Below are 13432 nucleotides of genomic sequence, written 5' to 3'. Positions count from 1 at the left end.
CCCCGCCTGTGCCGCCACGCTCCGCCTTCTCCACCGCCGTCTGGTTTCGCCACCGACGCCATTTTCCCCGCTCGCTGCTTTTGCCGTCCGCCTAGCTCCGTCCCTCCAACGACCCCCACAGTGGGGGAGGGTGCCCCCTACCATCTAAGGTAGGTCCCCATTTATCTACTTGCGCTTATTTGATATTAATGGCGCTTTCGAACCGCTGGGTTAGCGGGACTCCCCAAAGAAGACCCTGAAACAAGAGGATATCTGGACCTCTGTTGGAGGAAGAATGAGCACTAATTCAAAATAGACTTAAAGGAGTCCTCTTCCTTAAAACTTTTCTACTATTAAGGAGGGCTGGTATTAATAAAGGGGCTGTGCTATATCTTTTGTTATATAAAAAGATGATACAAAAAAGTTTGGATACATGATTCTTTCTATGTGATAATGTGCATGTGATAATTAATATAATGGCGAATAATGTATAAGAAAAAAAATAAAAAATATATAAAAACGAATTAAAATATAAACATTACTTGAGATACTTTGTATTTGTCTATATTTTGCTGATTTTTGGTATTTGCTGATTTTTGGTATTTCCTACTTACCATGGGTCCTATTTTGATTTTGTGTGTGGGTCTGAGGCAACAGAACAAAGTTCGAATCCAGCGGCACCTTTAAGACCAACAAAGTTTTATTCAAGGTATAAGCTTTTGTGTGGACACATACTTCTAAAGATACACGTCTTCAGCTAGCATGCATACCGAAGCTTCTACCTTGAATAGAGCTTTTGATGGTCTTAAAGGCACCACTGGACTGGTTTTTTGGGGGGAGGCTGATTTTAATGGATTTAAAATATGGTTTTAACATATATGTTTTAAATCATTAGATGACTTGGGAGGGCAGAGGGATGGGATACAAATTTTGTAAATTAATTGATAGAACACATAAATATGGAAAGTGCTTTCCACACGGACTTTCTATTAAAAAGCCTCATGCCCTGTGATGTGGGCTATTCTTCGCTCATACAGAGGGCGATTTCGCACTAGAGCTTCCTCGTGGTTGCGCCGCCATTTGCCCCGACACTATTTGTCAATTTCACACCCGAGGCTGCGGGGCTGCATTTGACCCACGGCTTCGCCCGATTTCCTCTGCAGTTTCATGATCCTCAAAAAACAGGATCACGAAACTGCGGGGGAAATCTCCATATGGTATTTGGGACTTGTGGCCATATTTGCCTATTACATTTTTCATGATGAGAAGCACTGTAGCTCACACATTTTGAGCAATAATCACATTGTGTAGTTTAAAAAATTATAGTAGATATGTAAAGCAGGCTATCTGACACTTATTGGCCATATTTGGTTTGGCAAATTTTTCTTTCTGGAGCAATCTGTGTGTGAACAAGGCTGCACAGGACAGAGGAAATCCTTGGAAAGCTTGACATGCTCTCTTTGCTTACTCTTGGTTTACAGTACTGTTGTATTTATTGGTACAGGCCATGCTCCCATAAATGGTTGGAATAAAACCTCAAATTTCTATTTGAATGTATGGTTGAATGAATAATTCCAGCTGGCTACTGAGTTGCAGATTAAGAACAGGGAAATCACTCCTGGACACCAGGGGAAGACAAACCACAGTTGGAACCTGCAAATCTATCCCACAAATCATGGATCAGCTAGTGGAAGAGTCTATTGGCTGATTTCGCACTAGAGCTGCCTCGCGGTTGCACCGCTGTTTGCCCCGACACTATTGGTCAATTTCACACCCGAAGCTGCAGGGCTGCATTTTGACTCACGGCTTCTCCCGTTTTCCAAGATGCTAGCGGCATATCCCACATATACAGAATCGCAATGGGCCTGCAAAAAAGGTTCCATCTTCATCTGCTCCTCATACCATCTAAGAGCCTTTCACGAGGTGGACTCGAATGCTTTCTCATTCACACAAGCATCCCATACGACACGGGCCATAAGCATGACTCCCAATTTTTCTTTCTTTACAACCCCTGCAAGTATGTTCTATCCCTCCCTCTCTCCCTCCCTCCCTCTCTCTCATATTTCCCCCCACCCACACATGCAAGCTAGATGCTGACAGAGACATGAACAAATCTCTCCAATGAATTTTACAGGTAACTATTGGCTGCAGGAACCAGGCAAGAGACACTCTGATCAGCCCATAACCTGGGCAGAGCAGGGCTTTTTTTCCTGGGGGAATGCGCCAGAGCAAAGTTCCGGAACCTCTTCAACAAAATTCTTTTTAAAATGTTTAAAGTTCTTGAGTTTTTAGTATACAGATTGAAAAGTTTATTTCCCTCTTGAGAGTTCCAGCGCCTCTTCTTCTTCTTTTTTTTTTAAAGCACCCTGGGGCAGAGTATATTTTTAACTTTGTTTGCCCCTTCTCTGCCCTCTCTGTTTCCTCAGTTGAAATTGCCACCTCCCATCCTTGGGTTGCAATTTCTCCTGAGAGGGGGGAAAGTGACAAAATTCAATAAGCTTGTCTTTTAATAGCTCTTAACAGTATGGGTGGGTGGGGAGAGGGTTAGCATAGGGAACCAAACAGGTTAAAAGCTCACCTTCTGTGTTATAGCGCAGTTCCACAGATGCCATGGCTATCCCCCCCACACACTCTTTACACACCATTCACACATTTCCAAGTGTTTCTGTTTTTAGTTAAGAGCAGCCATGGAGGAGGGATTCCCCAAATATACAAATTCCACTAGTAGAAAACACCATCCAAAATTGCCAAACAATATATTAAACAATTATAAAGTTGGTGGTGTCACAACAACAACATTAGTGCATACTGTAACTATAATAAGGCATGATACAATATTTCCTCCTTTGTAGATAAGACAAAAAGTCCACGTAATCAGTGTAACTTGTTAGGAGGAGTCCACATAGCCATAATATTGTCCGAACAGCCTTTGCAAAGACGTCCGTTCCTGATACTTAGAAGATGTGTTTCCTTCGACTTCTTCAGTTTGCTGGCTGTGTGAGTGGAACCTGATTTCAGCAGTTTCAACAGACCACAAGGTTCATAGTGTAAGAAGCGAATCATAAGAAGAAGAGGAGGGATTGGCTTCAAGTTAAGGCAGCGAGACTGGGGGGAAAGTTCTAATTTCCCACATAATTTCTCAAATGTATGTCATGACCCCCTCCTCCAATCACTCACCTTTTAGCTAAAAATAGAATTCACTCCCCACCTTTCCACAGCTCACCTGGTCTATCAGCTTGGGTCAGGTCTATCCCACTTGCAGTGCCCCTGACTGTTGCCCAGACAGCAGTTTCCTGTCTCTCTCACTTCCCCATTCACAGCAGCGACAGACAGCTGGGCTGAGTCCTCCTGAAAATGTGCATAGGTGGCATCTCAGGGTCCTCAGGACAGCCTGGGCTCCAGGAATACTGCCCTGATAGCCCCCCCCACACACACACACACGCAGCAGTGGCCAGCACATATGCATTTCCATCTTCAAAGGTGATTGTTGAAAAATGCTCCTTACACAACTGTCTTTGGTGTAATTTGAAAATTGATATAAGAGATTTTACTTCGTTTTTGCAGTGATACCTAAGGAAAAGACCAAATCTCTGGGAAGAAGGAGATGGGGAAATAGCAGGGTGTTTTTGTAAAACTTGAAATACAGAAGGGGGGCTTTAATTTAATATTTTCTTGTGTATTCTAGCAGAACACCATACATAGTCATTAAAAGTTACATAAAACAAGAATAGAAAAATAGAGTAGGTTAAGAGATAGGTCTTCAAATATAATAGTACTACTGTTGAAAAACATTAGGATCCAAAGAACGTCCATAACTATTAAACAACAGAGACACTAAATACAGAGTTTTGACCAAAAAAACGCTCTGCCGAAGTGCTTTTTTCATGTATTTTTGGCATATGACCTTCCTGCACCAGCAGTATTAGTTCACCAAGGAGTTTAAATGTCTTTCTCCTTTTATTATGGAGAGATTTCATAAGATGCACTGTGCTTTTGTTTTTCAGTGCAAAGGGGAACTGTGCGGATGTGAAAGGAACAGCGTGGTAAGAAAGTGCTTTGGAAGGACTCCTTTGCAGTCTTGGAAGCTGTTATTTGTGGGTGTTTCTTTTTCTGGCTGGAGGTTCTTCTGTTCTGACCTTGGGTCAGACTCCTTGAATCAGACGCCCTGAATCACACAAGGTTCTTACAAGGATTTCAATGAGATAATATCTGTTAAGCACTTAGAACACTGAGAAGTGTGGCAGAGATTAAGCCATTTTTGTTCTCCTTGCCTTTGTCCAGTCCTTCTCTGGTCTTGGGGCCTCTCTGCTCCTCTCACCATTAGACTTTCCTGAGGAATAGAAAGAAATATCCCTTCCCTGAATGTTTGTAGCAATGTAATGTGTTGACTCCTGTGGATCCATTCTGCTAGCAGTGGCTCTTTCCTCCAGGGTAAAGAGTCTTCTGCTGACAAGACATGTAGTCGTGCCAGGGGAATGCTCCTTGTGCCACAGGAAAGCTTCACTGTCAGCAGGACTAATTTACAGGATCTCTTCCCCCCTTCTTCATGCCAACTGCTGCTGTAGGTGTGTCATTGTTTTCGTCCACCTATTTCTCCCGTGTTACATTTTCTTTTTAAAAATGCAAACAAAATCACAATATGTGAACCAGGAAAAGTTCAAGAAAGGCTCGATGTCATTCTAGAACTTGAGGTAAAAACTGTCACACATGAGGTTTTAAAGATATATCCACTATTGTGTATCGCCACATACTTACAAGCATTTAAAAATCCCTTGATCTATAGTTTAGGCTTGGGATAAACACAGCTGCTGGAGCCCTAAATTCAACTGCAAGTTCATAGATCCTTTTTTCTCTCTCTTCCAAATCTATTTTTTATTTTGTAACAAACATAGAAACGGTTACTCAAGGTTGCAGATGAACAGGAGGGAAAACCTAATGAATGTAAGCTAGAATTTAACTCCCCATTAACAAGAACAATCAGCTCAACATATAATTACCATTACTGAGAACATATTAAACCTGTTTCTAAAGGTTGCTCAACCTTTCAAGCCGAAAAAGAAAACAATGAGCCATACTTTTGCTCTGTAACATCCAAGGTCTCCAGAAATTTGCTATGTCAGAAATGAAGCCAGGAAGCGTAGCACTGATTATGTGGTAAGAGATCATTGACTGTCATGTGTTGTAGAAAGGGGAACCATGTGCATACAAAGTTGGAGAATGTCTTGTGAGACTCTAATTGATTAGTGTTCAATGTGGTACTGATCTTGTCCCTAATGAATTGTTCCCATACTTTGTTCCTCCAAGCTTCCACTATCGGAGGTTTAGCCGATTTCCAGACTGCTGCTATAGTGAGCTTAGCTGCTGCAAGTAGGATCGACATTAGGTTCAAGAGGGTCTCTTCACCTAGTGAAGGGTCTCTCAGGTGTAGGAGGATAGTTTCTGGTTCTGGTCTGTGACATTATATTGGTTATTTCTTCGACCACCTTCTCTCAGAATTGTTGTATAAGAGGACAACCCCACCAGCAGTGAAGATAATCTGTGATGTTCCCACATTTCCTCCAACACAGTGGAGAATATGTTGCCTTGATGTGGTATAAGCGAACCGGGGTATAGTATCAGCTGGAAAATAACTTAAAAATTTGAAATCAAATATTGAAAACTCTCAGTCTATTAGTTGAAGCGGACCAAATCAATGACCACTGAAGATCCGATAACCTTCTCCCTAGGTCCCTTTGCCAGGCATTTTCATACTTCATTCTTGGTGTGCTGTAGAGATCTGTAAGAATTTTGTACAACTTCGAGAGCAGGTGTTTTGACGAATCTGAATATGATTCTAGGAGAACCTCAAATTGTGATTTCGGTCTCTTGAAAACGCCACTGTCTGACAAGTGTCCAATAAGACTGCATAACTGATAATAAAGGAGCCAGGATAACTTTTTGCCAATCTTTTCCTCAAAGTGCGCTTTGTTGAATCTTTTTCTATGTTCCATAAGATCTTGGAGACAGAGTTCATAGATCTGATGCTATGTAAAAACCAATCATTGTTGGAAGTTGTCAATTTCTATTGAATCAAAGCCGCTGCACATAGTTTGTATCTTAGAATGTAGCCTCCTAGTACTTTCCTCTTTTCCCGTCTCTACCACTTCCCTGTGCAATTTAAGGAAGAAATTAGCAAATCACAGTTTGAATCTAGGATCATGGTGCCTTCTCTTAAGAGATGAATAATCTGGCCACATGAGCTTTATCATCTGTTGCAGTGTTCCTAAAATCCCAGCAATTAATGGATACTGTACCAGAACTCTTCAGGGCCATTTGGTGCATCTGAGACTCAATAAATCATAATTGTACCCTCTCTGTAAGATCTTAGTTTTTCACTTAGCTGCATGTATCTGACTGTAAGGTCAATCTCTTCTCCTTCTTCTCCTTCTTTTTGGTAGCATGTTGACTGTGTTATTCTTGATGATGGAGGATTTCTTTTGATGTCGAATCAGGAGGAATATATACAAGAGGTAAGGGTGTGATTTCAGTATGATGCACATTAGATTGTATAATCTCTTCAGATCAAGAATGCTTTCATAAAAGGAAACCATACCGTCCCACAAGCTTTGTTTCAGTTTTCAAATTTTTATAATCACCAGATTAGCATGTTCAGTATGTATTGTTTAGGGCTGGATTTGTGCAAAACCATTACATCTTCCAAGGGATAACATTGAATACGATGTGGATAAATGCCCTCCACTCAAGAATTTGCCCTAATAAGTCTTTGTTATTGCATTCTGTATATTGGAACCAGGCTACAAACTGAGAACTGGAAGGAAGGGAGTGGGGCTGAAGGATGAGCAGTCAAGCTCCAGGCACAGGATACTTGGCTGCTTACATATGTTAATGGGTCTGGCCTATGTAAGACTATTTCACACCTTGCTAGAATGGGATACCTAATGGAACAAAGACCACTAAGAGCTATGTATAATAAATCCTTCCTCTTGAAGCAGAAAAGGCTAAGTTACCCCTGGATGTTTAGACTTTCCCAAGGGAAATGACACATTTTCTGGACTTTGAGAAGAAGTTCTATTATCATATGGCTTCTGAGCAGGAAGGCCATGAAGGACTAAACCTTTCCTAGGGACTCCATATTGTCTGTGTGGTGAGGGACAATGGGCAGAAGTCCCAACAATGACAAGGTAATGCTGCTTTCAACTACCCCAACTTCAAGTAATACTAGCCTGTCCTTATTTACATATATTTAGGATAAGCAGTGAATGGACAGAAAGGGAATTCCATGTTCATCTTTGGTCTTCTGGGCAGTCCCACATTGGGACTGTCCATGAGCAGGCCTGCTGTGGAGAAAGTTTTTCTAGCTTTAAAAATCCATTAGGGACACCCCTCCCCCTTGGATAAATTGCAGTCCATTTTTCCACCTAAAGGCTGGCATGCATCAAGGAAGCAACACCTCCTTCCCTCAGATCCTTCTTTGCCTCCATTGAAGTTGGTTCGCTTAGCTTTGTCTCTCATGGTTCATTGAGTTTCTTCCTCTTGATCAGGTTGATTCATGTATTTTCTGAGGTATTTACCTCTTTCTTTGAAGCATTTAAAAAAAAAGGAAAAAGAGCTACATCAGACTTAGATCATGGCTGAAGCAATTTTGAGGCTTACCTCTTTCTTTCACACACATCCTTCGCTTGTCAGCAGGTGGCTGGGTTTCAATTAGGGATGTGCACACAAAAAAATGGTATTTTTCAGATTTGGGTATACCAAACCCAAAAAATATTGTTATATACCAATATTCTCAAATCCCAATATTAGTATGATATTGGAATTCAGGAAATAATCAATATTGCCAAATTTATTTGGCTCCATTCCATCCGTCCCTGATTTGCACTGCAGTGGCAGCATGCCTCAGCAAGGGAAGGAAAGGCATTTAAAGACAGGCATGCCACCAGCGCAACTTGGGGAGGGAAGGGAAGGCACACGCAGCTTGGCTTTGCAAAAGCCATTTAAAGGGTGCTTTCCTTTTAAATAGGTTTTGGAATGCCAAGTTCACCCAGAAGGTGAATTTGCACCACTTCAGCTAGTGAAGCTGAGCCTGAATAAAAGCAGAACAATATCAGCTTTTATTTGGGCTCAGCTAGATTGGTAGCTGAATCAGATTAGAAAATCTAATTCAGATGAATAAATACCCCAAAATACCAATAAAGTATTTTTCAGATATTTATTCGGCTCAGTGTATACCAAGCACATACCCCTAGTTTCCTCTATGAAGATGGTTCAAAATGGGCTTTTCAAAAAATGCACCCAGTGCAATGTTAAATGACTCAGCCTGATGATAATGAGCTTTGTTTGCTCTGCCTAGGCAAAGGGCATAATGTGGCTGCATTAAAGGCATGCCGGCAATTCATGCCAAAGGCACAGAGGGACAGGGTCTCCAAATTCAAGGCTGCTCAAACTTTGGGAGAAAGTCCTATCCTCTACCAACTCTCTGGCTACATCTCTAACCATGACTGAGAGCCCTTCAAAGCTACTGTCCTTGGCGTCAACCAGATTGGTTCTGTCTGTTCTGAGATCAGAGCTGCAGCAGCCTCATCCTCAGTCTATCTCCCCTGGTTCCAAGGAGTTCATTGGTACTACTGTGGAAGAAGTTCAAGGTTAAGACTAAACACAAGGAGAAGTCCAAATTGGACCTGAAGCACCATTGCTCACACTCTATTCTGGCACCAGATCCGGCTTGAGAAATTGAGGAGGCATTCATTCAGTCCCCTGAGGACCCACACTCTGTGATCTCTGTCTCTCACTCACTCCATCACTGAGAAAAAACTGGAAGTAGAACCAGGGCCTCCAATGGAACTGAGACTCCAAGGTCCGACCAGGCTGTGTCAGTTTCATGACCAAGTTTTCCATTGATGCCCTGAGAGCCTTATCCATACGTTATGTCACCTGCCTATTTACCTAAATGGGGTGACTGTTATCGATCCAGACCCAGGTTGGATCTGAGTGGTCATAGGATTTCCTCACCTTAAATGTTGTCTGCACCAGTTACAGCTTCTGCACCTGAGCAGGTCTCATGTCTTGGACTTGAAATCAAATCCAGGGAAGAAGAGGAGGAAGAGGCTGTTGTTGGATCAATGGTCAGCTCAGAGGCCCCTTCAGATCTGCTGCTCAGTGAAGGGGATGGATGTGACATCTGTTTTCCCCAACGACAAACTTAAATTATATGCAGAGCAGATGCTTTGCGTAGCACACTATTTGGTTATTGATTTCGCCACTACAGAGCAGCAACAAAAGACAAAGTTTTGACTTCGCTGTACTCAGATTCATTATGCATAGTTGCTTTCCCCGTATTGGAAGGATTTGTGGACATTACAAGTGAGTTATAGAGCAAACCAGCATTGTTTTGCACCACATCATGCTGGATAGAAAACTTGTACATGAACAAGAAAGAGGGTCAGTTAGAGTTAGTGAGGGAACAACAAACACAGCAGAAAAGTCCTCACCCACTGGCAGAAGACAATAATAAAAGGGGCAATCAGTTCCCCCAGGATAGGGAATTCCATAGTTTTGGTGCCATGACCAAGAAGGCCCTTTTTTGGATTGTCACCTCTTTAGCCTCAGACTGAATAAAAAGCATGAAAAAATATTGGAAACAGAAACAGTTTGTTTTTAATCTACTTTTTGTGATTTAGATTGGAAAATTCTTTGGCGAGATTGACCCTGGCCTCATGCGGAGTCTCATCAATATGTCACTGTATGCCTTTAACAAGTCTTATGACTATCAGTCGGTGTGTGACCCGGAAGAGGAACCTAGGCAAGGTGCTGGTCTCCGCTCTGCATACGTGGTCAGTATCCTCTTGACCTTCCCCACCAGTGTTCTCTTTCGGTTGTGTTTAGAACTTCTTGTAACACCGCACCAATGCCATTCTGTTTTCTAGCCTACAATTGCCGATATTTTACACCTAGGATGGTGGGCGTCTGCAGCTGCTTGGTAAGTTGACCTTTTCCAGATACGTTTTAATGCACATTTGAACAGCATGGTCTTGATCAGACCCCATAAGCAGGTGAATTTCCTCCACTGGAGCTGCAGGGCTCCAAATAGTCAAGTGTAATAGTCAACTAAATAGATAGTAATATCTTCTTCTGTCTTTATGTGTTGTATTAAACTTTGTCATAACAAAAATACGAAACAATCTATCTACCAGGATGTTGCGGAAAATATTTTTTTTACTCTCTGCAATAGCCCTGGCTGCCCTGACCTGGATGGCCCAGGCTAGCCCAAACTCATCAGATCTCAGAGACTAAGCAGGATCAGCCCTGGATAGTACTTGGACGGGAAACTACCAAGGAAGTCCAGGGTTGCAATGCAGAGGCAGGCAGCGGGAAACCCCTTTCTGAACATCTCTTGCCTTGAAAACACAAGTTGTGACTTGACAGCACTTTCCACCAATATCCCTGTCTATGGATCGTGATTTTGGGAAGGAATGCATATTATTCAGAAACCAGTATTTTATCTGTATATATTCATAACAGCAATTGGGTTTTCAAACCCAGAGATCTGGACTCATTGTACCTCATATGAAAATACTGTCCTGAAATGTGTTTTGTAATGTGAGGATCTGGGGCGTGGGGAAGCCCTTAGAGAAACTGATCAGATAAAACTCGGAAAGGACTAAATAAGGATGAGAGCCAGTTTGGTGTAGTGGTTAAGTGCGTGGACTCTAACCTGGGAGAACTGGGTTTGATTCCCCACGCCTCCATTTGCACCTTGCTGGATGACCTTGGGCAAGTCGTAGTTCTGATAAGAGCTGTTCTTGAAAAAGAGCAGTTTCTGTCAAGAGCTCTCCCAGCCCCACCTACCTCACAGGGTGTCTGTTGTGAGGAGGGGAAGGGAAAGGAGTTTGTAAGCCGCTCTGAGACATCTTTGGGTAGTGAAGGGCGGGGTATAAATCCAATCTCTTCTTCTTCTAAGGATCATTGCAGAAAAAACAGGAGGCTGCTATATAGTAGAGATTACTGGAATTTTCCCCATTCTTGCTCCATTGTTGTTTGCTAGGCCTGTTTACCCACATTTTGCTTTCCTTCTAGGTTCATGTGCAGAATTTCTAATTTGTACCTGTACCTGTGCAGTTTGTCAGCTCCAGCTGCTAATTTCTATCTTTTGTTCCCCATTTGGATAAGCAATGTACACAAACAGTGTCAGGTTTGGTTCCGCCCACCTTCTTGCCTTCATCTCCCCTCCCCAGGCCTCAGAGCTGCAACTTCAGAAGGGAGGGAGTTGGCTTCACCCTCAGCCTCCTCTTTCTGGGCTCCCATGCTGTACTGTTCTGCCGGGGCAGCAGAGCTAAAAGCTGGTCTGGGTGTCTTCTCCCCAGCCATCCTTGAGCATCTCTTTTTATTCCCCTCCACCTCATTCCACTTGTGTCTGTCCCCATCCATCTCCAACCTAGACCTGCCATTGGGCTGCCACCACCAAGTCCTGCCTACCTCAGGCCCTGTCCGCACCCTCCCATGCCAGCCTGGCTCCAGAGAGGGTGGTGCCCCTGGATCCGATGCACACACGCTTCCCCATAGCCAGTCTTCTACCCTGGTCCATGCCCCCACACCCATCTCTGGAGTTGAAGCCTCTGCTCTTTTCTCTGCTCGGCCCTGAGTTGTGAGTGAAGCAGGCATCAGTTCCTTGTTTCCTGCCTTGGCTCCCTGCGTGTCCAGGCTGTGCGTGCTGCCACTGCTGGGTCTTCTCTCTCTGGGGTTGGGCTGTTGGCTCTGCTCCTTCTCCCTGGCTGGCACTCCCCTTTCTGACCTCCAGCTGGGTAAGTCCCCGGGGCCCCTTGTTCCTTGGTCTGAGGCTCAGGTCCTCTCCTCTGTCGGGTTAAGGTGGGGCTGACAGTTGGAGTCCGCTAGCAGTGGGCCCTGGCACACACACCCCTAGTCCAGTGGGGGTCCTCCAGATGTTTGAAGACCAATGACAGTCAACGTTCAGATGATGGCACCCAGCCCAGTATTGAACTTGGAACATAGAAGGGAGCAAGGAGAGATACCAGTGTAACACCCGGGCATTATGGTCCTTCATCTTGGACATCCATAGTAAGGGGCCATGGTCTACCACCAAGGTGAACAGGTTGTTTACCAAATAATATTGCAGGGCCCTAATAGCCCACTTAACAGCCAATGCTTCCTATTCTACTGTAGAATATTTCTGTTTAGCCAGCTGTAATTTGCGGTTGATGAACACAATCGGATGTTCTTGCCCCTTCAACTCCTGGCCCAGTACAAGAGGCATCCATTTGCAAGATGAAGGGCTTGTCAAAACCTGGGTTTTGAAGGATGGGGGCTCTCATCACACTATGGCAAAGATCATCCAAGGCCCTGAGCTGCTGAGGAGTCCAGTGGATGTTATTGGATTGGATTGTCAGTGAGGGGCCCGGCCACAGTTGCAAAATGTGGGATGAAGTAGCTATAATAGTCAATGAGACCCAGAAACTGGTGCAATTGCTGGTTTTTTGTGTGGGTGTAGGGCACTGATCTTCAACGTGGTCTCTGTGCTTCACACCCATGGGATTCTAACGGATTTTCGCGCCCAGTCCCTCCGGGCATGTGCAGGAACCCCACCGTGCATGCCCAGAGGGGTGGGCATGGACATCCCGCCAGTTCCTTTCTTACCGCCGCGTTGTAAAGACCTCTTTCGTTGTCAGTCTGATCGGTTCGCTGATAGCCTTTGGATAAACCCTCTCAGCTCTTGGAAATTATGCCGGGGGTGGCCTTCACCTCCCTCCTCAGCAGATTCCCGTCACCCCCTCTGCACACGCCTGGCCCAGAAGAGCACCCCCAGCACATATGTTGATTCCCCCTGGAGCCCGGGGGGGGGGGGGAAGGAGCAGATCTGGCCGTGTAGCGCTTTGGCTGCTGTAGATGCAGGGAAGCGGGGTGAAGGGCAGCCCCAGCTCCATGTTGCCTTGGCTTTGTGCAGAGTTGGGCTGCTGCTCGCTTGCATTGCGCGCCCTGCATAAGGATCGGCGGGGGAATCCGCAGTGGCTGGGCTTGGGCATGCCCCCGACAGCTGCCCTCCTGTCACCACGGCTGGGGTGCTGCATCCACGCTGCTCAGGTCAGGCCATTGCTCCCTTCCCGGTGCCACTTCCCTCTGGAAGGGTTGGTTCCTCGCTCGTTGCTCCCTGCCACTGTGAGCTTCCTCTCAAGCCCCCCCCCAGCTGGGGTCTGGCTTGCACCCCTCTGAGGCCGGGTGTGTGTTGCCTTCGCCTCCCTCCTCAGCAGATCCCCCTCACCCCCTCTGCACATTCCTGGCCTGGAAGAGCGCCCCCAGTGCATGTGCTGATTCCCCGTGGATCCCGGGGCGGGGGGGGGAGGAGCGGATCTGGCCGTGGTGCGCTTTGGCTTCTGCAGCTGCAGGGCGAAGGGCAGCCCCAGCTCCATGCTGCCTTGACTTTGTGCTAAGTTGGGCAGCTGCT

The 13432-nt window shown here is 44.9% G+C and overlaps 1 protein-coding gene across 1 annotated transcript in view; it reads left to right on the top strand.

The window, feature by feature from the left end:
- Nucleotides 1–3986: 3986 nt before the first annotated feature.
- Nucleotides 3987–13432, top strand: part of LOC107110493 (voltage-dependent calcium channel subunit alpha-2/delta-1-like) — a 43837-nt gene continuing 34391 nt past the window's right edge. The window contains exons 1-4 of the mRNA XM_015411279.1: nt 3987–4022; nt 6417–6488; nt 9657–9809; nt 9903–9955. Of these exons, the coding sequence (XP_015266765.1) occupies nt 6459–6488; nt 9657–9809; nt 9903–9955 (236 nt within the window). The 5' untranslated portion in view covers nt 3987–4022; nt 6417–6458. The remainder of the gene's footprint in view (nt 4023–6416; nt 6489–9656; nt 9810–9902; nt 9956–13432) is intronic.

This window comes from Gekko japonicus, unplaced genomic scaffold (assembly GCF_001447785.1).
Source record: "Gekko japonicus isolate JY-2015 unplaced genomic scaffold, Gekko_japonicus_V1.1 scaffold1867, whole genome shotgun sequence".
Lineage (NCBI taxonomy): Eukaryota > Metazoa > Chordata > Lepidosauria > Squamata > Gekkonidae > Gekko > Gekko japonicus.
Note: the sequence above shows the minus strand (reverse complement) of the source record. Positions and strands in the feature narration are given on the sequence as shown.